This window comes from Anopheles coustani, chromosome 3 (assembly GCF_943734705.1).
Source record: "Anopheles coustani chromosome 3, idAnoCousDA_361_x.2, whole genome shotgun sequence".
Taxonomy (NCBI): Eukaryota; Metazoa; Arthropoda; class Insecta; order Diptera; family Culicidae; genus Anopheles; species Anopheles coustani.
Window position 1 is genome coordinate 25,976,012 of NC_071288.1, and position 25,848 is coordinate 26,001,859.

General features: G+C 43.5%; 1 protein-coding gene across 2 annotated transcripts; it reads left to right on the forward strand.

Annotated features, from left to right (window-relative positions):
- On the forward strand, nucleotides 1-25,557 carry LOC131261300 (tumor necrosis factor alpha-induced protein 8-like protein). 2 transcript variants are annotated; one of them, XM_058263303.1, is made up of 4 exons: nucleotides 1-264; nucleotides 22,695-22,925; nucleotides 23,658-23,812; nucleotides 23,886-25,557. In XM_058263303.1, exons 2-4 carry the CDS (start codon nucleotides 22,913-22,915, stop codon nucleotides 24,297-24,299), a joined length of 582 nt encoding a protein of 193 aa, XP_058119286.1. In that variant the 5' UTR covers nucleotides 1-264; nucleotides 22,695-22,912; the 3' UTR covers nucleotides 24,300-25,557. The 2 variants fall into 2 exon arrangements, with proteins under 2 accessions (XP_058119286.1, XP_058119285.1); XM_058263302.1 differs by lacking the exon at nucleotides 1-264 and adding an exon at nucleotides 21,363-21,470.
- Nucleotides 25,558-25,848: the final 291 nt, after the last annotated feature.

Here is a 25,848-nt window from a genome sequence, read left to right on the forward strand (position 1 = left end):
GTAGGTAGTTTATACTCCCGCATGGTTTTGTGACGAACGAAATGTGTGTGCATGTTTGTTAAGATATTAAAAAAAAAACATATTTAAAGTGTAACAAGCTGAGAGTTCTCTCCTTTGTACTATGACGGTTCATCGAACGCCCCAGTGTTTTGCAGTGGGGCGATGACTAACAAATACGGATGGTTTTACTACAAAAGATTCCGCAAGAGTACACTGAGTAGTAAACTGGTTTCGTCCTTGGGCACTATGCAACCGGTGGTGGCGGTACGTACAAGCGACACTCTCCCCACACAACGGTGCGAGAGCGCCAATCTCCGCCGAACGGAAAATTGCTGGAAAACCAGCTTCATCGACAGGAAATGTGTGGTGGAAAATTCTCTACGACTTGGAAGAGCTAACCGGAGCGAGAGAAACCCATCCCGGTGGGATGGAGGATTTGTTGTGAAGGATTTCGAAGGCTCGTCTCGGAAACTGGTGCACCAATACCATCGCAAACATGTCCTTGGCGGGAATGGATGTCCTCGTTGCACGGAAAAAGGCCCGCCGAAGTACGCTTGATAGCCATGTGTTGACGAGTCGAAGAAAAGAACGGACCGGGTTGTACATAATAAGTCTTTGCTGGCGTGTTTGTGCATTAATTAACATTAATTGATCCCCACGATACGCAATGTAGAGGACTCCACTTCATATGTTTTCCATAGCGCACGTTAGGCAGGGTGTGGTTAGCGTGCGAACCGTACGTTTTTATTGCTCTTTCGTTCATCAACTGGATGGTCTTAATTAAGCACATTTTCATAAAAAAAAATGAAAAAATGCATAAACTTGACTTAACTGACTTCGACTGCAGTCATCGGGTGATGAGCAGTAATTTTTACTCAGCTCTCCTTTCTGCAATGTGTGACTAACAGAGGAATCTGCGATCGCAACCGACCGAACGGCTAACGCCCGCTTTGGGGAACGGTTTCGTTTGGAAACGCTCGACCCTTCCCACGTGGCGTACAGATGCTGCTGTTTCGAGACACGACCAAAACAATCTCCACATCATCTCGGGCCAGGGCCATCTTTAAAACGAGAAGAAGCAAACTGGACAAACACGTCTTCCATGGGTAATCTCGGAGCGGCCGCGAGATGCTGATGAAGTCATCATGATGGGAACGGACGGTTGATTGTTTTACACCTTTGCTTCACCAAAGGGGAAAGATTGCCAGCAAACCGTTCAGCGTTCGTTAAACTCTTGGTGAATATTTATGGCCATTGCCAGAAAAGCTACGGCACGCGGAAAGGGAGAATAAATAAACAAAAATTGTAACATGCAGCCTCAGATGAGGTTGATGCAGAAATGTAGGTCATTCGCAGGCTTTTCTAGTCTTGTATTGGCAAACTTGATGGTTGTTTCATCATTTGGTGGGTTTTCAGAGGAATTGTATTTTTATCGACTGTTGCTGCTCATGAAGTGTAGTTGTAAAATACATTTATGTTATACTTTTCCAGTTTTATGTTTAACAAAATCGATACCAAGATATTGAACAGCGACAAATTGAAATATAAAGTGCACGTATTAATTAAAAAATAATAATTTGAAAGTATTCCGCTTCTGTTGCTGTGACACAAGTATTTGTTCCGTTTGAAAAGCAGCCATCCTGCCCGTTCGCTTTCCGGCGTTGTTGAGAAAAACCGTGCAGAGCGAGAAAAGTGAAGACCAAAAACCAATTTCCTGTTCCACCGTTTGCAGCTGTGCCTGTTCGAGTGTTCGTTGTGTGCGAGTGAAGTTTGTGGACGACGAAACATTCCTTCCCGAATGGGCGTGTGGCGGTCGTAAGGAGGTGCCAACCTCAACGACACCTGCCGTCGTACTCGGCGAGTCCTTGACGTCCGCTTATTTTGCCGCCATTCGATATCGTCGTCGTCCATCTGTTGCAGCTGGCAAGTTCGTCCTTGTGAGCGGGCGCGCGAGTGTGTGTGTGTGTACTGCTCAAACATTGGCCACACCGTACGGTAGGCCGGTACTTCCTTGACGCAAGGAATATCGATCTTTAAACGAAAGGGGAAGAAAAGGAACGGAGAAAAAATAAGGTTACAGTCAGCTGAAACGTGTCACAGCACTGGAACGCGCCTTCGGTCAACGGTTTTGGGCAAGGACACGCGAGAAAATAAAAGGGCGATAAAACGCGGCCACACATTGAGGTAAGATTTTGACAATTGATCGAAGTAGTCTGTAAAAATGTATTTGAGGCTGGAGCTTTATTTATTTGCTGTATTAAACGTTACTGTATCTTTTTTTAAACTATTAATGTTTATAATGGATACACTGTAAATTCGCCTCTTATCAATTTATTATACAGAAAAAGCTGTTGTTCAAACCCCTGTCCAACACATCTGTTAGGGTTTCTTTCAAAAGGCACGCATTTATTCGTCGCAATAACCGTAACGAGCGCGATCTATGCTTGAAAAACCCGGCTACCAGCAGCTTGTGGAACTAAACATTCCTTCCAATACCCCTCGATGATATAGCAAGAGTACCCAGGGATCTTAACCCCTGTTGAAACGTTGAATGGAAAAGACGCCTCGGGATGTTTCTCCTGGAAAAGAGTGAGGGTCACAAGAAAGTGTTCGCGTTAGGCGAAAGGGAAGTGGAAAACGGACGTGTGTGGAGATACGCCCGGAGTCGTTCAATGCATGCGACCGGCTGCAGCTAATGCACTACACGCGATACCACTTGAACCTCTGCCCATTTGCATTCCGAAGCATAAGCGACATGGAGGCGGATTTCATTCACTCGGCGCGAAGTGGATCGCCATCAATGTTACAGTGTGTCAAAGATAATCCCGACAACGTGCCGGTGCCAAACTGGGGTAAGCTATTTTGTCCAATGTTGTAGTGCTTATGAAATGTCCACTCTTTCCTTGTGCGCCTTCTTTTTACGAGGGTCGCATAAAATATTTAATGCGCATTATCTCCTTTTAAAAGAATTTTTGCATCGGAAGCTTAATGTCTTGAACATTTGAAATTGCTTTCCTCACCCCAAAAACTCCTTCTTTTGATATGCCTTACAGGTAATACCTCTGTCGGAGCCATAAACAAGATCGAACAAAGTCTTATCCGCCCATTCGTTGAATCGCACTGTTGACATTTTGTGAAAACACCAATACACTTATCGGTTGCGAAAGAATTCTTATCAGCAAAATACCATCAATCCAGTCGCAAGAACCTCCATCCCTTGGGTGGACAAGCATCGGTATCGAACGAACGTCGTCGTCACGGCCGAGTCGAAACGACAAACTTGTGTTAATGGAGTAAAGTTTAAGATAAGATTCCTCCCGTACGCCGTGCCACCACCCTGGCGTTTGCACCCGACTTGGTATGAGTACATTGATGGAGTCTAAGTAAACTGGGGCAGCTAGCGTGATGTATTTTTTCTTAGCTCTTTTTTTCCCTCTAGTCTGTTCCCATAGCGTGAAAGTCATCCGCGATGAGACATCTTACTCGTGTTTTCTTTATGAGTGTTCCTCTAAATTCTTTCTAACTACCGCGAGTCAGTCACTTCCGCGGGATCCAGGCCTGAGTCATTCACACCTGCGCCCGTCAACGACGGATAACAGGTTTAATAATTTTGATTTACGATGCTTTTGCTCCGATCTTCGCTGGTGTTGGCATGCGGACACTCGGCTCCGGGAGGGTGGGGTAATGATCATGATGGAAATTATCATTAGGGTGTTTATGAGATCTCGGCACCAGCCCGGGCGGAGATAAAACAATAGAGACCATTATGAATATTTTGATGATTATTTTATTACCGCTTTTTGGGGTGTCGTTTCTTCTAGTCGACTCGGTTCGTTTGAGAAGCATAACGGAAGCTGCGGAAAGGCACCGGTATCGATTCTATATTCTTCTTCATGTGAGTGCCATTTTTTTCCGCTTCGCTTCTTCGTCCTTTTACTGCAGTTCTCACTGACGGAAAGGAAATGAAATTACATAAAAGGCAGTGCGAAAAAAAACAGGCTACGAAAAGAACCTAGCACCAGGGACGAAGGAACGCCGGTGAAACTTATTTCATCATCACCACCCGTTTTATGCCTCGGGCTCTCTCTCGATAAAGCGTATCCTTCCGGCGGAAGTGTGCATTCCGCCGCACCCGTGGTACCCACGGGGGACCACAGAACCGACCGCACCGTATATGTTTAACCGTTCCATTCATTGGACGAGCGGAAAAACCGGGGCGGCTGCTTGTGTGTGTGTGTGCGTGAGGATTGCCCACTTTATACGCATATTTAACGAGCTTCTTCCGTTTCGCCATGTTTTTTTTATGTCGCTAAGGTCCTCATCGGATCTTTGTGGACAACGAGCTGAAAAGGATAGAATTCGATATTTGCGACACAAATTTGACCCCATGGCAAATGAAAGATATCCTAATCCTGAACGTTAGCTTTCAGTTGGGTGTGATAACTATGGTTTTTAGAGCATACTTTATTTTTCAAAGAAAGTACTCAAGTGTTGTGTCGTTTTACAAAATATTCATCAAGTTTAAGAAATAAAATACAACCCGTTCTCAAAATGGTACAGTAAACAAAAAATACCCACGAAAGGTGACCTTCCTTTGGGTTGCGTTTGCATTATGGTTCGGAATGAATTTTTAATGGAAGTTCCTTTCGGAAGAAAAACGTCCGGCCATCCCGAACGCCCAACCGTAAACCGAGTACAAGAGAGTACGCATGGACTTAATGATGCATGGGACATTCCAGTTTGAGTTTCCGGCGTTCCTCCCCCCTCCCCCAAGGTTTGTCCCACGACAGTCTTTCCGTTTTTCTTTGGTACGCAATTTTCCAACTGTCCACCGAGTGCTGCTGAAGTAACGCGACCAGCACGGCACAAGCGTACGGAGAGGCCCGGTTGGGGATCGATTTACATCGCTCCGTTGGCTTTTCTTTGGCCTCCATCGGCCCCTGGTGCTGTACCGGGGTTTTTCCTCGGCGGTTTTGTTTTTCTTTACTCTCATTGCGGAAAATGTGACTAAACCGGTCGGCTAAAATTAGAGACAAGGGGAAAACATAAACAGTGTGTGGTCCCTCGCCGCGTTGTGCTGGTGAATGAGTGATGGAAATGTATGGAAATATGCGTCTTTTCCTCCCCCACTGAGGGGAGCTGGCCAGTGCATTTAAAATGGAGCACATTTTGTTTGGCATAAACCACCAGCGGGAGGCATTCACGCAGCAAAAGGGTGAAATATTTTATCCGGCTGTGTAGTAAAACAATGTTGCGTGCGTGGATTGGGTTTCCGTTTCGTTTGGAGCTGGAAAAGGTTCACCTAAAAAGAGGGGTTTATTTGAATGATGCACATTTAATTAACACACAACATTCCCGACCGCCACCGGGGGGAAAACTGTTCGATAAAATAAATTATGCAAAATGGTAAACCATCGGAGGCACGAGCGGCATGCGTGTCGGTTATGTTTGTATCCATGCGGCAACATCGCCCATTGTGGGTGAAACACGGACCACGACCGGCAGCAATTGTTATGTTTGGCTTTGGTACGATTTTGTATCGGTAGGTTAGGTCGAACCCAATCGTTGGTTACAAAAAAACATTCCATAGTATATGTATACATTTGAAAAACTACGTATAAAACATACTAAAATTTTGTTTCATGAAGGTTTTGATTTATTTTCTTTTATCAATGTTTTAATCTGTATACTTCCCAGAAAAATTCACATTGCTCAATGAACATATTAAACATAAAAAAACACTCTTGTTACAAGAAAATGTCAATCGTTTTTTTATACAATGGAGTTCGAAGTAGGTGCGAAGTTTTATGGCATTGTGGGATACGCTGCTTACATCTCTCTCGAACGTGGAAGATGGATAATAAAAATCGAACGACACGGTAATCAATAAAGTGTTTATGTCCAAACGATTGTGTTGCTTGATAGCTTCGAACGGGCGAACTTGAACCCCAACACATTGCTTCGGTGTGTCTTAGTTTTCCACCGCCTGAAAACATATTGATTTTCTGTACACCTTCCGTTAGATTTTCTCCGAAGCACTCCGATCCTGTCATCCAGCCCCTGATCCGTTATCCGCCGTTCAATCAGAAAATAGTTAGCAATTCCCCTACCAGCGACGATTTTGTTTAGCCGTTTTTCGCTTCTCCCCCCCTCCTCCCACGTGGGTTGGTCTGATGATTTTTATTCTAATTTTCCCTTTTTCCGTTTTGGGTTCACCTCCGTTTTCGTTCGCTGTCACGATCGTTCGTCCTGACCTCGACGGTCCTGCTCGGTGGCAAGTTTTGTTTTTCCGTTCCCATCAGCGCACGGAAATAATCAATTCTGAGCCCTCACTCCGGGGAATATGGGCAGGACGAAAAAATCGGTTGTGTTTCGGAAACCTCCAGCTCGCTCCAATCGACCCTGTGGTCCTTGGACCTTGGTGGTTCGCTTATGCAAAGGTCTGCGGGCGTTGGTTGTCGTCAAGGTAACCAAACTAAATACAAATCGATTGCGGTGAGGTGAGGCAATGAATAGCAAGTGGTATGTGACGTGAGGAGGGGTATTTCCCTTTGTGCTCACGATGACGTCCGAACATACACTGACGAACCGTGTCCCCAAAGCAAAAACATGAACATGGACATACTCCGGAGCCTTTGCACCTCGAGTGGAGCAGTTTTTGTCACTCATATTCTGCTCTTTGCTTGCTTGGTATGCTATTTTTATCCTCCCAAGTGGTCCACCGGGTCCTACTGGTGTCCTGTGGTGATTCTACTCTGCCCGGTCCCGGTCCTGCCGGTCCCGATGTTGTTCTCGGTTTGAGAATTGACCTTTTTTTTGCAACAGCCGTGAAAATTTATTTTTCCCGTGTCGTCAAGCATTTCACCCAAGGCGTGCGCGCGCTCGCGCGGATGAAAGAGGATCTCATTATCACGTTGATGGTGCCATTTCTAACGATGATATCCTTGCCGCCGGCTTTACCTTGTGGAAACTCGCTGGTTATATTTAGAACGCAGAGGATTGGTAAGTTTATGGTTGAGAACTAAAGTGCGTGGTGTTTCTAATTAGTGTTTCTCCACAGATTTAATCCAAACTAGTACACTGACTATCCACGCACACAAAGGGAAACAGTCTACTTCCAAAATGTCCAAAATACAGGCTGGCATCGGTTTTCGTAGACCTCGGATTACGTCGTTTGACAAATCGTCTGAAGCTAGTTTATAGTAACGTTCTTGTTCTTCTACGATTCAATGCATTTTGTATGACAGAAGATTCGAACATGAACTAATAAACGAATGGTGCAGGTTTCCCGCTTCAGACTACTTTGCTCAATAAAAAATGAGTTTCAATTGAAGCACTGGATGTAGGAAGAAATCAAAGAAGTAAAACGGAGTGTAAAAAGATTGATGACCGTTGATTCGATGGAAAAAAACATAACGTTTCTTTTTACATCGGTGAGATTTCATATGATTTCATATTTCAATGTACATAAGTAACGTTTGTTCTGTGTCTGTTAAGTCTTGAGTATAAACGTAGGAAACACTTAAAATTGACATAAACTTTTGGGCGCTAGCCCCGGTTTACGGTACTGTCAAAGTCCCATTTGGTGAACAAAACCGAGGCCGGTCTGTATACTAACATTTTGTATCTCCTGTTGTACCCAAAATGAACTTATCAATCCCGATGCACTCACTACGTGTCGCTTTCAGTCGCAGCAACCGTTTGCTGGATGGCAAGGCAACGCAGCAGCACGAAGCTTCCCGTAAGCCGCCGTTAGAAAATATTACGAGCTTATGGAGCTGCCTCCTCCAATTATTACGAAGCAGGCGTTGCTTATGCTGTTGCGATCGAGGTTCGACGAAATTAAGCTGCGCCACCTCATCGCCACCCTCAAAAGACCGACCGCCGTTGCCCGTGGCGTTATCGTCATCATTTTCGTACTAATTAACTGGTTCACCAACTGGAAGGAAGGTAATATTTGCGCTTGATGGGATTTGCTATGATTTTGTTGGTCGTTTGAGTGTAAGGATTTTCCCGTTTACGGGAATGGTAACCCAACTGTTGGCCGGGTGATTGTTGGTTTTTGCGAGCCAACGCAGAACGAAATTGAACAGATTTATGTCCATGGGTGGGGAAATTTATAACTTGATTTTCCTGCCCAATTCGTGCGGTTTCGATGTTTTCTTCACTCGTTCCATTGCTACGCAACACGGTAATAAATACATCAGGACGACGGTCTGTCAGTCGAAAAAGCTTCTTAACGCTAGCGGTTCCACCTGCCAAACCCCTGCCGGGTGGGCCATAATTTACTTGACGCGACTCCCCACAATTACACGCCCACCGGCGCGACCAGCCTTTTTGCTAGCTCCGTTCATAACTTTCCGGAAACGAGGGTGGCTAATATGGGGCCCGAATGGATCGAAACATGGCCTTCAACACGAACCTAGGGGTCACGGTTGCCAAACGACGACGACAAAAGCGTTGGGACTGTTTTATTCCGGTCACATTTTCGAAAACGGTTTCCAGCTTTCCATTTGGGTTGCGTTGCTTGGAGCCTTTTTCCTGGTATGGTGTTCCAATGGGCAGGAAAATCTTGCTCAATGATCCGCGAGCGAGGATCGCAGCTTAAAGAGGATCACACGGGGATTTATTCTCGTTTTGGGCCAGTTTGCTGTTTCCAATCGAGCCGAGGATTCGAAATTGTAAGTCTGGATGCCATTTTGTTCGTCTTATAAGACAACAGAATATGTAGACTATTTTTTCATCTTTCTGTATACTTTTTAATAGCAGAATCTGCATTTAAAGTTAATTTCTGTCAATCAAAAGTTAAATTAAATAGCATTATTTGCAATTTTTACGGCTTTACAGCTAGCAGAAAAGCAAATAATGAAAACACTTTATATCTTTCACTTTCTTCCAACAAATTGCATAAAATAGCCTGCCCTGTTGTGACCACTTTACCTAACCGTGTCAAGCCTCTCCCATCGCGGTGCAAACTTCTTTCGCTTCCCAGCGCCATCGATCGCTACCTCCAGCGCACTATGGAGCGAAAAGAGCAAATTGCCGGGATAAAATTCGGAATCAACTGTTTTGCAATTTTTTCATTATAATATCGTGTAGTACTATTAAATTACACGAAATTATGATGTTTCTGGACAATCCCGCCAGGTGGCGCTGCAAAAACCTCATATTTTTGGACTTTTCTATGGGTGCAATAACTTTTCAATCTTTTTTTTTTACATTGACTTAAACAAATTTTTTAGTTTGATATAAAACAAACTAAATTTACAAAAAAATTTCATTCAAAATATTGTTATCTGGAAAATAATTGATATTTAAAGCATCTAACGCGGACATAACTTCTAAACTATTCTGATGATTGCAATGCTATCCCTTCTGTACATTTTATTTCTACATTCTGCTGCTTCCTCTCCTAAGGATCCCAATGGAGCTGGGAAGAACTTTATGGACAGTAGAAGGAATTTTGTACCAATTGTAATGATGTATGTAAAACATGTATGTGTCTATGCAATATAGAGTAATAGTTTTTTGGATTTAAAGGCTGTGAACAGGTGATGGCTATTAAAATATTTCGAAACCTTTCTATAAGTTCTGTTTCTATTTGCAAAACATCGCTCAATTTTTCAATGTTTGAAAAAGCCCTACGACAAACATTTCCCGTCGTACTATTTCCACCCATTTACCTTGGTTCATCTACTTTAACACCAAATTCCTTGTACATCTTTTCCAATACAATTTTTTTCGATCATTGTACATGTTTTTATAATTTTTAGTAACCTTCCGTTTTTTAAAATCAATTCTGTATGAAATGTGAGTGCAGTGCAGTCGTATATAAGTCACAAGATAAATTCTCAGGATATGGAATAAATCCATTTTATAAGTGCTCTACACTGTTCATTTCTGTTGGTTTTGCACCATATATACAACATGTTTGCGTATACATAGTGTCGGTTAAATATGCCAAAATGTTTCCATCAATTCAACTCATGTACAATGAATAATTTACCGTCACTTAACTTGTTTCATTAAGCTGAATTGTATAAGGAACTAACCTGGTTATTTGGCTTTTGATTTCATCTACTGTTTATAAAACTTTTTCTTTTGACTCATTCGCAAACTTGATCACAATTGGCCTGCAGAACCAACACTTTGGGGCATCAAGTTTATCCAGATGATATCTGAATTGTCACTAATGAACGAAAGACGGATAGGAGTTATTGCCGATACTAGTAAATCACTGTCTGATGCAGTATTTTCTCCGTAACCATGAAACAGTTGATTGCAAATGCTGTGTCCACTAGATCCGTCAATGCCCCACAAGCGCAATAATACGACGTTTAGTGAATCACACAAAGAAAATGTGCCGCAAGATTTTTGCTTTTTGCATTTCAATTATTCTACACGCAGTGTGATTCACCAACTCTTGAAGATTAACTTCAACTTTTACAGGTAAGGGTACAAACAAAACAAAATGTTAGTGTAAGGTACATTATTAATAGGAATTTTGGGTATAAAAAGATGGGTTTGTGAGCTGTAGAACAAGAAAAAGCGACCAAATACATTCAATGCAAACCAAACCGAATTTCATTCTTTGCAATTGACTTGGCTTGTCTTTCCCCTTTTACGTGATGTTCAACCCCTACCCTGCTTCACATTTTTACGATACGATCATCGACCTATATTTCATTGAATGAGAATTTCATATATTTCTTACCACACATGATGCTGCGTATGGCATGATGGAGACGCCTAGTAGGTGATAAACTATAAGCTTCACATATAAAGTACAGAATAACGTAAAGATGCGCGCGTATGCGCAAAAAAAAGTATCATTTATTGTTACAAAACATTCTAGACTATAAGTGGGTATGCATCATATTACAATCTTTCACAATCCTTAGCGATGGCGTAAGGTTAAAAACAGAAAAATTGAAAAAATTTCCAGGAGTTTTCCGAAACAATGCTTAATATTTTGTGACATTCAATTTCAATTTACTTAAACTGTCAACAATTTTAAAGCATGATAATATACCTTTCCAAAACTGTGCTTGAAATTCGATTCCGACCATTATTATAGGAGTTACAGACCTTCAAAGTTGATGGAATTTTTCCAATTTTTCATGCAATATTTTCACAAATCTTGACTTTGACGGGCTGTTTCTCAGAACCTGGAAGAACAGAGGCTCTAGTTTTTGGGTCATTTCTTAGTTTCATCTTGTAGTTTAAGAAAATATATCTCATTTTTCTAAAATCCAAAACTGAATTTTTTATTTTTATCCCGGCTTCGCTCCATCGTGCAGCGCCAGCTCCGGTTTCGTTAGCATTGGTTTTTGCAAAAAATGGGGCTTGCACGAGCTACGGAGAGGGCCAGGGCGTCGTTAATATATTATTGGTTCAACCGCCGGTTGTAGACCTGCTCTCCGGAGCCCGCGTGATTGTAAACGGTGTGCTTGCAAGTGTTGTAATGCATGACGAAATGGTGCCGAATGAAGGCGCAAAATAAACCTGCAAGTGTACAGCAAAACACAGAAAAAAGCCGACACGATCGCGTGACAGCGAGTGAGATTGGATTAGCTTTGGGGTAGGGTGGGCTTAGGAAAAATCTAGAGTGCGGGCAGGGTGGGTTGCTCACTGCTCGTTACAGTGAACGGGCGAAAAATCGTCTTAGATCAGGAGTTACGTAAGTTAATGTGACAAGTTGTTGAATTACTTGGTACTTTATATCAATTAAAAGTGCTTGTACACATAGTTGAAATTATCATAAATTACTCGAGTTTAAAAAAGACACAAGATTAATTTCGTTCCGAAAAAAAGTAACATTTTGCCGGGAAAACCCCACTGGAAGTCTGCTTCGGTCGCCATTTTTGTGGTCGAGTGCACTTCTTCGACAGCAACTCCCCCGAAGACGTTGGCTCGCAGTTGTCGGTCGATGACTAAGGGATGTTCCATTTTTTTTCTCCATTCACTCTTTCTAACCGAATGCGCTCTTCAGCTGTTTTGTTTTGCGTTTTCTTCACGTCGCCAAACGCGCCCGAAACAATCACCCCGAAGCAAGTGGACGATGGAACGCGCCGGTACCCCATCACCGGTAAGAGGTAAACAACTTCTTAACGATTTCCTAACAGCATCCGCGCTCGAGTTGGTCTCGATCGGGTGATTTTGTTTCTATTTCCTCCCCAGCGGTGGAAGTTTCTAGTCTTCAAGTCTCCGATACCACGCTCTATTCGCCTCAAATCGGTCTGGACTTGGCTGCTTGGGGGAGAGATTTACTTTGTTCATAACTTTTTCAACGCGAAGAAGTGTTCCATTCCGGTCATCCCGTCCGCTTTCCTCGCCTCGGAGGAAAACGAGGGACAGTGGCATAAAGGATGCTGCTCCAATCAGAACCCAGCCACCTCCGGGGCTGTTGGGTTAATTTATTATTGAAATCTCGAACTCCATAGACTCCTCTCCGTCAAGCTGAGGCTTTGTTCTACGTCGGATTTCTACGGTGCAGAAGGGTTTGTTAGGTTATGGAGCGCCGGCCAAGGAACAACCACCTCCAGGCGTTTGGATTTTGTCGAAAAGTAAATGTTTACTTTCGGAACCGAAATCAAATTCAAACCAAACGGAACCGACGATGGTTTAATCCCGTCTAAACAATCGCTCCGTACAATTTGTGATTCTTTCGGAACAAAAGAGTCATTAAAATGTGTGCAACTAAACATAGCTGAACTTTTCAAACCGAATCAACTATTTGGCCCATGGTTAGATGCTGTTAGTTGTAGAACGTATTCAAATGGAAGCAGAAATATATTCAAGGGATTATCTCTGTCGTTTCTAGACTAGCTTAAAACGAGAAGGTTTCTAACTTCTACAATCGGTCCTCGGGAACCGAACTGAACCACAAACAAGCTACACCGGGCTCCAGATTCGTATTGTGTGTAGATTTACGATGGGTTTACGGTTTGCCGATGATTTTCCGGCCACACTCACGGGGAGTTGCTCGACCGAAACCCCTTTTCCGCTCGACTGTTTCTTTTTTGTTCAATTCAACGTAACTGTTTTCTTGCGTTCCGATGTGGAAGTGTGGAAGCTGACGGCCTGTTCGGGAATAGATAAATAGAACGATCTCTGGACTACGTGCAGCGTGGGCTAATGAACGGATTTGAAATTCTAAACTGCCCCGTTTTAGGTGCAACGCACCGCAGTCGGAATCGGAACGTGTTTCGAGTGCGAATTAGAGCAACCAGACTCTAGGAATACTAATTCAATTTATACGTGGAAAATGGTTCGATTAAATTTAATTGCAGTGGGAACGTTTCCAATGCGATTAGTTATACCTTCCATGAACTAGCTTTTCTGCAACGAGAATTATTAAATATTTCAGATTGTTATTTATCTCAAAGAAAGAAGCATCAATTGATCGATCGGTGGTAGTTGCTACTTGCTTGCTATCGTTGTCGCCCATGCAGAATTGATTATGTTCCCGGATGACAGTTACTAATGTGCACCGAGACGCGAACGGGAAACTACAACGCTTTGTCGTTACGGTCGCATCGGATCAGGTATCGCCGGGCGGAGGTTCATTCGAATGGAAATCACATCCACAATTCACCTGCAGCTTCGGTTGCGCTGTCGAATGCCGCACACGATACCCGGAGCCGTCATATAATCGGGTTCCCAACGCACATTGCACACTGTGTCGAGGTTTGCACCGAGCTGCATTTAGGCTGTGTTATCGCGACGTTGCAACGTTGTGGTGGCTTGGTGCATCCTAACGGCCACCAGTGGGAGTGTGTTCCATAAGTTCAAATCGGTGCCTCCTATCAAAGATGTTAGCTGTGCTTTATTTAAAACCTTCGAACGTGATTCCTTGAGATCGCTTCGAAGGCGTATGCTGCGATCCACTCCAGTCTCCCAACCACAGGGTAATTTTATCAAATTCTCCAAACCGCCAGCGCACATGAATATGATTTAATGTTTTCGAATAAATTGCTCGAAGATATTTTACGATGGCAAGTTGTGGAGGCACCTTCCGCAGAAGGCAATAACTTGCGTGAATCGTTGGCTCACGGTGGATGACTTCGTTAATTTCTCTTCACACAAACCGCACGGTGACGGTCGGCGAATGCAAATTGCGGTCTCTCTTGCCCCTTTTTGTTGTGGTGACGGGTTTTCGGTGAAGACATTCGCCTCCCGGCGAGTGAAACTGCACCAAACAACCGCAAGTCACAACACCGAAAGCGACGCCGAGTGGTATGCAGGTCGTTTATTTCGATACGCTGCTAGCTTTTTGGCGATTTGCTAATCAAATCAATTAGCACAATTTGCCCAATTGGCGAGTTTTATGCGCAAGTCGAAAGTTTCAAGCTGGTCAGTCGCCGTGGCCGCCTGTTTGTTCGTTTGCGTAAATAAGTGAATTCAAAATTTGTCCGAATTTACAACCGTAAAAAACCATGTCATCTTTGCGGTGAATATATTCAATATTTCACGAATTCAAAGTAGCAGAAAGCGGAAGTAAAATTAACTTTTAGCAAACATGAGATATGGGTAACAACCGTGAACAAAAGTGACCAACCCATACGTCGCGACCTAATATCTCGAATCAATTGCGCAGCATGATTTATGGGAACCATAAAACGCGGTCATGTAGGAAAGGCAAGGGAATCAGAAGATAATGGTGCATCCCGAAAAACATATGCATACCCCATTCCCTGCACTATTGGTTGAAAAAGAACGAATTTATTTGACTCGATGAAATATTATAAAAATAAGAAAAATAGTGTTAAAAATATTTTAATTTAGGTTTATATCATGGCTTGAAAGTGATCGAAAATATTCAATTTATCTTTTATAACATATTTGTTGCGTTTTGTTTGTTGAAAAATATTTGTTTGTAGTTATTCCAACTACATTTACATCAAAAGTGGCGATCAACTAGTATGCAAAGAATAAAAATGTTACGATCGTTTTACAACTATGTTACATGGTACAAGGTGGAATACGTTATTAAAAAGTAAATAACACGTGGCGAAAATTCGATAGGTTCTTCAGTAACACAATCTGTGCAAAGTGAGCCAAAGTCGGAACGTGGAACCTGGCCTCGAAAAGTTGATTCCGGTAGACATTCTGCACTCCAACAGCCAAGAAGCCGCACTACTCACAGAAAAAAACCCGGAGTCGGTCAGGCTTCACCGCGCAGTTCTGGCGCTCATCTGGTGCAATAAATATGCCAATAACCGTTACTTCTAATTCTTCACCGCTAGCGCCAACGGGCTTCCCCCCCGGTCCGGTTTTCCGTCGTCACGTCACGGCGTTATCACAGTCGAGCGGTTGTGGCCATCCGACCACACGCCATCGCATTCCTCGGACGGTGGCGACCGACCCGATCCTCCCGGAGCCGCTTTGGAACAGCAGCAGTCTCGGATAAAAACGAAACCGATAAAGAGAAACCGGTCCTCCGGCACGCCAAGAATGCCGTTAAGCGTTCCTTTAATCGCCCGTCTCCGTCATCGTTATTGGAAACTGGATATTATGGACGCGTACACACTTTCCCGATCCTCCCACCCGGCGCGATCGAGCTGCTGCTGCTCCCTCCTGTCTGGTGCGTGTCTACTAGTGGTGCCTTCGTTGAATCTCACGTTTCCGGTGCAACACGAGCTGCCTTTCCACCGGGGGAAGCACTACAGTTCTCGTGTTGGTTGCTGTTGTTGATCTTTCGCTCCGTTTCATTGTTGCGAGGTGGGCGGAAATGGGCCCCACGAGATCGGTTTCCGGCCAAAGTGGCGAACCACCAGCTGGCAATGGACGCTCAAAGGAAGCCCCACACCGCATCCGAGACGTAGCAGAATGCTGCGTGGCAGTTAAACCAAATAACTCATGCTGGACGAAAACGTGCGTGCCAATGATGCCCGCCAAGGGCCGTTCCGTTGTCGTTGCTTTAAACGATGCATTGTTGACTTCGTGGACGGTGAAAAGTTCAACCTACGATTTTATACACCCTAGTACGCCCTTTGAAAGGTTTCGATCAATAAAGTTTTCCACCAAGAACTGGAACGCTACACGCGCAGGCTATTCAACCCTGGCGGAATGGTTGTAATATTCTAACTGGATTCTCGAAAGTTATGTTTAAAAAACAGTATTACCAACAACCCACGAGGGAATTAGAAAAGTGCCAGCTTACAGCATTGTGGTTAAATTAGCAGCAACAACTTTTTAAATTAATTTTGCTCATCAAACGTCGAAAACTCGGGCTCCAACGTTTTTTGAGGCATATTCTAAGAACCAGTAATCGTTAGGGATCACATCAAACGTCAGAAACACTCTCGTAATCCTTTACGTAAAGTAAAGAAAGAGTAAACCAAGGTCTGTTCTGGGAACGGCTTATTGTTTCCTCTCAAGCTCGGTGAGAGTCTTTCAACATGAATGAAACAGTACAGCCGACTACAAATTGCCAAGCCAGCATTAGAATCCTTTCCCTGCGGTGCTCTTTTTGCGAACCCACTAAACAATGGCTTCTGCCGGGCAAAAACACCAGCAAGAAGAACTCGTTTGACACGTGTCTAAAGCAGACCGTAAGGTCGGTTCTGTAACGGGAGCAAACATTCCCGCAGCCTTGCGGGAATTACCCTGGATGGAAGAAAAACCCATAAATGGAATGAAATCATTTGACTTTCGAAAACAGAAGAGCTGGGCGCATTAGAAAGCAAGCCAAAAAATACATACTTCAAATCGTCTGTTGTTTCTCTTCTTTAGCAAACATATATTCTTACTTAAGAAAACGGAAATTTAAAGCATTGCGGAACTTAAGAAGTAGCTGCCGGTACTCGGGCGAACCCATTTCCATTTTAGAGCACCGAATATCATTTCGATCCCACGAACCCTTTTCACCCATTAGAGGGTTTTTCCGTGCATGAGAGCGAACCACCGAACAACTTTTCCTTTGCGCCACCGTTCGCGCGATGCCCTTGAACAACTCCCGATGGAGTCATTTGTAAGTTCTTGCCCGACAAAGAATAAAAATCCCCCATTCGCAAAACTTTTCGAATCTTCCCCGTATGTCTCTCTTTTCGAGCGAACCGAATGATTGTCGCGACTCCTTATCTGTAGGGATGGTAGCATAAGTAATTTTTCGCATGAAATGTCATGGAACATTCTTTTCTTGTTTATCAAAGTGTTAAAGTGTTTTCCTCGTACGGTGAATAAAACCCGAGAATTTGATAAAATATCCACCGCGAAGATGAAACCCACACGACAAATGTGAGCGAATTGTTTTTCGTTTCCACTCAATCGCTTTCTTGCGCGTCACCGGGAAAAGCGCTTTGATGGAAAACGGTTCACCTTCACGAGGAATGGCACTGAAATGAGACTTTATTGGAAATTCTACCAATATCTCACATTTCAATGCACTGAATAGAAGGGAATGGTTGTGATCGGTTTCGACATCAAGCCGGTCTATTGCTCCACATCGGGGATCCTTTGAAATACTACCATACCATCCAGACGAAACATTTCCTCGCGGGGTACGAAAATTCAATTAATTAGGACGAGTTTCGGCGGCATCGATATTCGCACCGGGTTGATATCCAATTTCCCCGCTGATGGAAATAGCTGGCGAAAATACAAATTGATTTTCGGGCCGCGCGATATATTAGCTACACTTGTTGACATTCATCGAAAGTTCGCGATTTATGTTTACTTTTTTCGGCAACATCGTCGGGCACAGTTTATCTCCCAGCGAGCCCGACTCGCAAATCCACTATAGCGCGAGGGTCTCTTTCGAACGGTGGAAAAGGTTTTCCTACCCTAGCCGGGAAGGCGAGTGGCGTCGCGGGAAGAAAATTATCGCCCACATCCTTCTTCTTGTACCTTCGTGAAATTAGTTTATGTTTCGCCCGAACATCATTATCCCCGTCTCGATGGATGTTCCTGAACGACGGCACTCTCCTACTAATTTCTTTCACTCGGGCGCCGAGTTTGACTACAAAACAGATCTTGATACTAGAACGAGATCGTTTGTGATGGGTATTCTTTTCTTAGCTTTCCAAGAAGCCAATCCAAAGTCGTATCCAACGCGACTGCCTTCCTTCGTTTCCTTTGTGCCCTCCCAGACGAAGATCATTTCCCTTCCGATCAGATGGGAAGATAGCTAATTGAAAATTGAATCATTAATGGGATTTTATCCTGGCAGGATAGTGGTGGCGGGATTATTACGAACGAAGTAGCACCAACATGCCAACGAGGCGAGGCCATTTGGAATGGCCTAGAGGGTATTTATGGCTGTAGTACTTTGGAAATTGGAAACTGGATATCGATGGAGTACCTGGTGACATCCGGTAATTAGATCAGCATGGGTAACCTTCGCTGCTCACGAATGTAAATGACACAATTTTAATGAAAGGTACATGTTTTCGAACACAAGGTATGCCCTCCTTTCGTTTGGTGTGTTTACAGCTTTCCAATAGATAGCTTCTAATTATTATGTTGTACCGATTTGAGGTGGGACTTAATTTAGCAACTCTTACATTGCTACCATTTTCGTTCGATACCAACTAGTGAATCATGTTTCCGAGAAATAAATCTCACATACTTGTAGATTCTACCTTTTCATTTGCTACCCATTGAATAAGAACTCCAATTCCTTTGGCTTTAGTTTTCTGGTTAAGTTGAATTTTGTTCCTGATGCTAGTTTCCTCTTCCGATCGTACCAAACGATATTTTGTCTTCTTTTTATGCTTTCTTTATTGGAATACAGTATCAAGTCGATCATTCAGTTAGAAACAAGTAGCGTCTCGGGTGCATTAAAAAAATCTTGTATCTTGTCTAAGTAAAAAGTTCTGCCAAAAAGGCTTTATATACAAAGGAAAAGATGAGATGGCAGTTTAAAGCTCCTGATTTAAAACATCTTAAGTTTAAACAAGATAACATTTTGTGATTTAAAATACTTCATCTCATTTTTATTTTAGAGTTCAACCGATATTAAATGATTTAGAAATTATGATTTAAACACCATTTGTTTGTAGAAAATAATATATTCTAAACAAGCATTAAACGAGGGTTTGGTATGGAATTTAAACCAAGCTTTGTTCTCTCGTAAAACAAGAGTCGTTTTCAATTCCTAGCGAGGAGAGAATCGTGTAAACTTCATCAAAACGATGTTCGTTTGTACAGTAAACCATTCTCCTGACAATGCTGTTCAATATTGACCGACGACCAATTCGTTTCCGATCCATCAACCGAGCGATAATAAAACAAAACCAAGACCGATCGCATATATAGAGTCCCCACCGGGAGCATAAGCGAACGGCAGGGGAACTTATGCGCGCGTGTATGTTTATGTCACATCGTCTAACGCAAACGCTATGACCTAACGCGGATGCTGTTGGTGGCAGAAAATTGAAGTTACATCAGATTGCGCTGCCACCAGCAGGGGCCGATCTGCAAACACGCCGTGATGTGAAAGCATATCGAAATGAAAGAAAAAAAATGGAAAAAAAACATGAGACGAAGGAAAAGTTTCGGTAAGTTAGCAAACAAATCAAATAGGTAACCGGAGCCATAGTCAGTGGAATGGAAGATTGACAGGACAAAACTGGAGACGAAATGCACAATGAGTGTCGGATGGGCTTCCGTTTGCGAATTAAAACTGCCAACAACAATGTGTTGGAAAGCAAAAAAGGCAAGAGGTGTTTGTCTTTGCGCAGGGAAAGTGAAAAATAACCCAATGATTATGAGTGACCTGATGAAAGGTTCAGGTTTTATGTTTCAAGCAACTCAAACTCTCTTCACCGGGTGCATGTTGTTAGACGTTCTGCAAATAACTATAGTAACTGCCATCCCAAGCCCCTAGAAGCACCCCCGTTTACGGTGAGAATTATGGAAATGAGCAAACATAAAACACACAACAAAGCGTTGTCGACGATGTTCGGGCTCGTCGTCGTGATCGTGTGGCGCAAACGATGATCACTCCACCCGGCAGCAGTTTATGTAAGATATTATTTGTTTCGGTGTTAACATCGCGTTGTACAGCTTGCCATCATCTCGTGCCTTCCGTTTATGAAAGGATTTAAAAATTAGTGTTATGATATTATTATTTTGATTTTTGCCATTTGTTTTGCTCCTTTCGTTTGTGTTTGTGCATCTGATTGAAACGTTTTACCAAACCACCGTCACCTGCCCCGGTTGGAAAATCATTGCAATGGTTAAACATTTTCCAGTAACGCTACTTTCTACACTGCTTTCCATAATGCAAAGAAAAAAACTTTCGTTGAAAGTGTACAAACATATAAACTAAAGGAAAAACGAAGGTCCATCTCCTCAAACATACCGGTACGGGACAACATTAAAGAAAACAGTTTGAACAGCACTTGGGAAAAGACCGAGGAGAAAGTCTTCCGGGGTGCCATCCCCTTGACATTGGGGAGGGCCACACATCAAAAAGCTTTATCGAATCGATTTTCTCCTCATGCATTTCATAGTGCGAGCACCGCCTTCGGTTTCGTGCCGGAACATGGAAGCCGGCCGATTTCTTTCACGTATGCCATCGTGCTCCGATATCATTTGCCCAACGGTGGCCCAACTAATTGGTAGTCTCCGTTGTTCATCGAATGCGTTGAAAAGATTTTCTTTCGGTTTTCACCTATGATTAAGACGTCGCTTGCGCATGGATGTACGGGGTTTTTTGGAGGACGCTTTAATTACAAACCGATTCACGGGAATGGACCCCGAAGTCTAATTTTTGTTTTAATCGTTCGCTTTCTTTTCTCTCTCCCTCTGTCTTTGATATAACGAACTATTTAATATCACAGCGATAAAGTTTCCACTTCCGATGCAGGGTGTAGATAACTAAACTCTCTTGATGTGTTGAAGCTAACGTAAAAATATGACGAATAAATAATATTTAATCAATCCCTTTTTTATGTGATCGGTCAATTTGAACTAGTAAGATCAACTGAACAGACCGAAAATTAAATAAAAATATTTTATTAAAGCAAAGGTATATTTAGATATGATTTTTTTTAAATATTAAATTAACTGATCACAGCTGTTCATTCATCAACTTTATGGCTAGCTCATAGTTTTAATTGCGGATGATCATAAACTGTTAAAAAGATCAGCATAAAAGCCTTTCTTTTTTCGATTCATATTAAACGATTTCCTCTGCATGATACAAATACTAACAGTTCCATATTGGTTTGTACTTTTCTACTTCCAGATGCTTTGGAGCCGTGTCTAACACTCGCAACCAGGATTGCGACCTACCTCGAGAGCGGAAGGAAAACCATTTGCCGGACCGCCAGTGAACATCCATCCACTGGAACTCGAATCCATCCCGAAGCACAACAAAACCCCCATTAAAAAGAATCCCTTATCGAGAGGACCTCTCACATAGCCAAAGGATATGTACAGCATGAGCGCGGCCAGCATACTGGAGCTGCAGTCGTGGATCGTCTACCAGCACATCGCCGCCGAGTGTGCCAACTGCTTGTGTGAGTCACAATTCCTTGCGCGGGGGACGACCCTTGGGATGGAAACCCGTTTTCTTGGGCGAAAAATGGATGGTCTCGGATTCTTCGGTGCCGCAAATCCTCCCGACGGAAGGAAAATAGGAATGGATGAGTGAAGGATTTGTGTGTCATTTGTTCCCGAGTTGATCCGTCGCGTTCCACCCAGCCCGACGACAGGCTTAGCGAAGAAAAGGGGTTTGCATTATTTATTTACACACACAATTACGGCAAGCACCGGAGGGGATACAAATGCTGGCAAGGTGGCAGAGAGATTAGCAAAACGGCATTACAGTTGGTGAGGAATCCATACTCGCTTTAGGCGGCCGATATATTTGGGTTGCTAAATGGAAAGGAAATATTTGTACGGAGTATCCTTTGCAAAGCCCGCCTGCTACGAGCCACTTACGTTGGCCATTTGGCAGGTCTACCCGTTTCTTACCCGCGACACGGTGGCCGCACGCTACGCCTAGAGGTCCTCTGGGTAATAATCCGCTTAAATGATGACGCGTGGGCAAACCATGTCCCTTCAGTGCGTTCGTGGAAGCGTACCGAATGAAACGGACCTCCGGAAAACCCTCCAGGAAACCGGGAGGATTATGTCCGGCGGGAACCAATTTGTTGTCCGTTTGTTGTGGAAAACCTTTCGATGGCCCGTTGGCCGAAATCTTCTGCGAAAGGAAAGGTGTGTTCGATCGGTAGGCCAGTTCCCGGAAACCTGTCGAGTTATTCGCCGCAAGTATGGAATTAAGCCACACAACCGTATGGTTACTTGATAATAAAAGGAATTACACTACGCCTTCAGGGAAGGGAAGTCCTTGATCAGATGGCGAAGCAAGAATAATTTACCATAGTTTATGCTACACACGGCACGTGCTATTCTGGTGGTAAGGCCTTCTAGATGAAATTGGTTGGAAAATGGCTGTCATGGTAAATGGGAATGAGTTCCCTGAAGAAGTTGCCTTATCTCACCAAACGGACGAACGTTGTATCTAAAACACCTTTTTTATCACCGACTTATTTGTATTATCTTAAAGATTAAATTCTTCCGCATTTATGTTATCTCTAGTTCGCTTTCGTTTGGTTCTCCTTGACCATTGTTGATCATTTACGTTGCATACTTCTATTGGTTATTTTCTCAACTAAGTTCTTTTTAATTATTTTAGTTTAGTTTTTTATTTCTTTTTATTTTCTCTATCTTTTTTTCAGAAAATTGACTTTCGCTTGTGTCTTACTTGTGTTATGATTTTTTCATATGCGAAAACTCCCACACGCCGGAAAGCGTCTGCATTTAGTGAGAGTGTAAAATAGATACCCAAACCAAGCAAAAAAAAAAAGACAATCTCCAAGGAATCCCCAAAACGTCTCAGTATCAGAAAAACACGAAAGTACAAAACCGTCGCTAGCAGAAACCGATTCTCCACACGATGATCGACGCAGGTAGGTGAACCATGAATAAAATATCCACCGCAACCGATATGCTACGCAGGAAAATTGAAGCTTAAACATATCAACCAGACACGCATATTCATGTTTGATACTAAAAGTACCACAAAGAAATGAAGTAGGAAAAGGAAAAAATAAATGTCTTGCGAAATGGTTTACATTGCAACAACCGTATCGCATGGAAAGCGTCTTGAGAAATTGCAACAGCCTTATCGCATGGAAAGCGTTGACCACGAAAAGCAATTAAAGGCTAGGCAAAATAAATCATTAAAACTGTGGTAACCAAACCAAACGAAGGCAAACGCTTTGACTAACAATTGGGGAGAGTATGGAAAACATCAACCCACTGCACACCGTTTGGATCCGAGAGAAACCCACATGAAGCCACGTATCGGCCGTGGAATTTTCAAAAAGAAAACCTTTGATTGACACAGCGATACCACAGACGACGGTGTGTAGGGTTTGATTTGCTGCGGTTGTTGTCACCAAACTAACTGACACCGATTCCGTTTGTTCCAAAGTACACTCCGCGACGATAACGACGCCTGCGATAAGCATCTCCTTCAAGGCAGAGGAAGAAGGAAAGGGCTTTGTGTCTGTTAGTTTGTCCGATAGTCCGCTGCGGCGACATCGCCGAGTGGGTGTTTTCATGTTGTGTAGAGTTGGTCTTAGAAAGGTTAGGAGTTTACTGTGTTCTTAACCCCCCGGTTACGTTTTCTCTTCCAGTTATGACCGACAATGCCTTCAAAGCGAAGGACATTGGGCTCCGGGCGCAGAAGAAGATCCTCTCGCGGATGGCAAGCAAAAACGTCGCGAAGGTGTTCATCGACGGCACGACCGCTTCGCTGCTGGACAATGTCTACCGGTTGGTGAAGGTGCACGTAAGTACTCTGCTTAGGATCTCGCTTGTCGTTGAGATGACCTTCTAACTGAATTTTCTTCCTTCCACTTCAGACGGGCAGCAAAAAGGACGCCGAACGGCTAGTCAAAAACATCATCAAGATCGTGATCAAAATCGCCGTCCTGCACCGGAACGGGCAGCTGAACGCGGACGAGCTGCGGCAGGCGGACCGCTTTCGGGCCAAATTTCAGACGCTCCAGATGGCGATCCTGTCGTTCTACGAGGTCGACTACAGCTTCGATCTGGGCTACCTGCAGAAATCGCTCGCCGACTGCCGGAGTTTGCTGCGTGCGTGCGTCGTGCGCCACCTGACGGACAAATCGCTCGGCCGCATCGACGAGGTGTTCGACACGTTCGCCGATTCCGCCCTGCTCGAGACGGCCTTCCGGCAGGACTCGCCGTACCGGGAGATCATGGATAAGATCGTGGTCGATCTCAACAAGGCGATGGAAAACGGCGACATTTAATGGCAGTAGTAGGAAGCACCCGTTTGCTCCCACCCTTCGGGCGGGCTAGATTTCGACACACACACACACTCACAAATGCACGAAAAAGCACAAGCGCCTCCATTTTTACACCGCCACGTCCGGTGAACTGCTTGCCATGCATAACAGCACCAAGGGGCGGGAAAACACGATGGACACACATTTGTGCTTCGAGCTAAAACTGATATTTCAAATCCAAATCGCGAATCAAGTCACTATGGGGAAGAGATAGAAAGAGGGATGGAGCGAGATGCTTCATCGTTTCTGCTTTTATTTAATACAACGATTGTGTTTAAGTTATATTTACTTAGGGCTAGATATAGTCGTTAAGAGCTACTAGTACTATAGTATAGACAGTACGGAGTGTTTAGCAAATAAGGAAAGAATGATGTTACAAAGTCAGTGTGAAAACAGTGTCCAGCGCCGGTTGATCGGTCCATATCATCTCAAGAGATTTTCCGATGATGCATTTTTTGCCGAGCGATCAATAGCGTTTTCGTGTGCGTTTTTCCGTATTCGAGTGTTAGACTTACAGGATGCCACGGGAACTCCCCTGATCTGCTCTTATTCTCCATCACGCCTCATAATGTACGGCACTAATAGCGGTAGTTATCATTCTGCTTTCCGTGTACACCACAAGCAAACAATCTATCCAACTTTACACACGAACCAATACGCTCCACACTCTCTCAAAACCGGACAGCCTATGACAGTTAGAAATACTGCACCGGAGTATCACACTAAATAATGGACCAGTTTTGAAGCAATCCTCCTCCCCGTAAGGCAGGCGGAACAACTCTTTACTCTTTAATCTCACACCTTTCAACGGAATTTGTTTTACGTTGTCAAGCAAGGCACCGAAGCAGAACGGTGTAAGGGATAGGATGTGAAACGGGAAGGAAACACAAATTCACGTACAACTAGTAACACGACTCTAGAAACAGAAACAGCAACCATGAGCATATTTCACAGAATGCAGGAGAATTTAGATTCGGAAACGAAGAGCACACTTACGAGGCGAATGGACAGTGCTGGACGACTTGTCCATCGTGCCTCGTGATCATTTGTTAAGGAACATTGTTTGAGAATGATCGCTTGAGAGAGTTTGTATCAGAGGATTGATGTAGATAGCGCAAGGAAGGCCATCCTTTCTTGCGTTGTTTGGCGATGTTGAATGAGCAGTTTGTTGGTACTAAGTGAAATAAAACCGATGATATTTTGAATGGGCACCTAGAGAAATACCAGGCAACCGTTTTTGGTGTGATTATTTTATTCCGAAATTAAAATAAAGTTGGAACCATGCGCCTCCATGCAAGAAGGCTTCCACTTGCACGATAGTGAAATGTTTCAACGTCGATGTTGCAACACATCAGAAGTCCGATGAAATATTTCACGTCGACCATGCAGCATTAATGTTTGAATTTTTAAAAGATTTAGATGGTATTAGGAATGGATTTTTGGAGAGATTACATTTCTTTGTGTTATTCCCAAATTGTTTGTATTTTACTTGATTTAATGAATCTGATCTTCT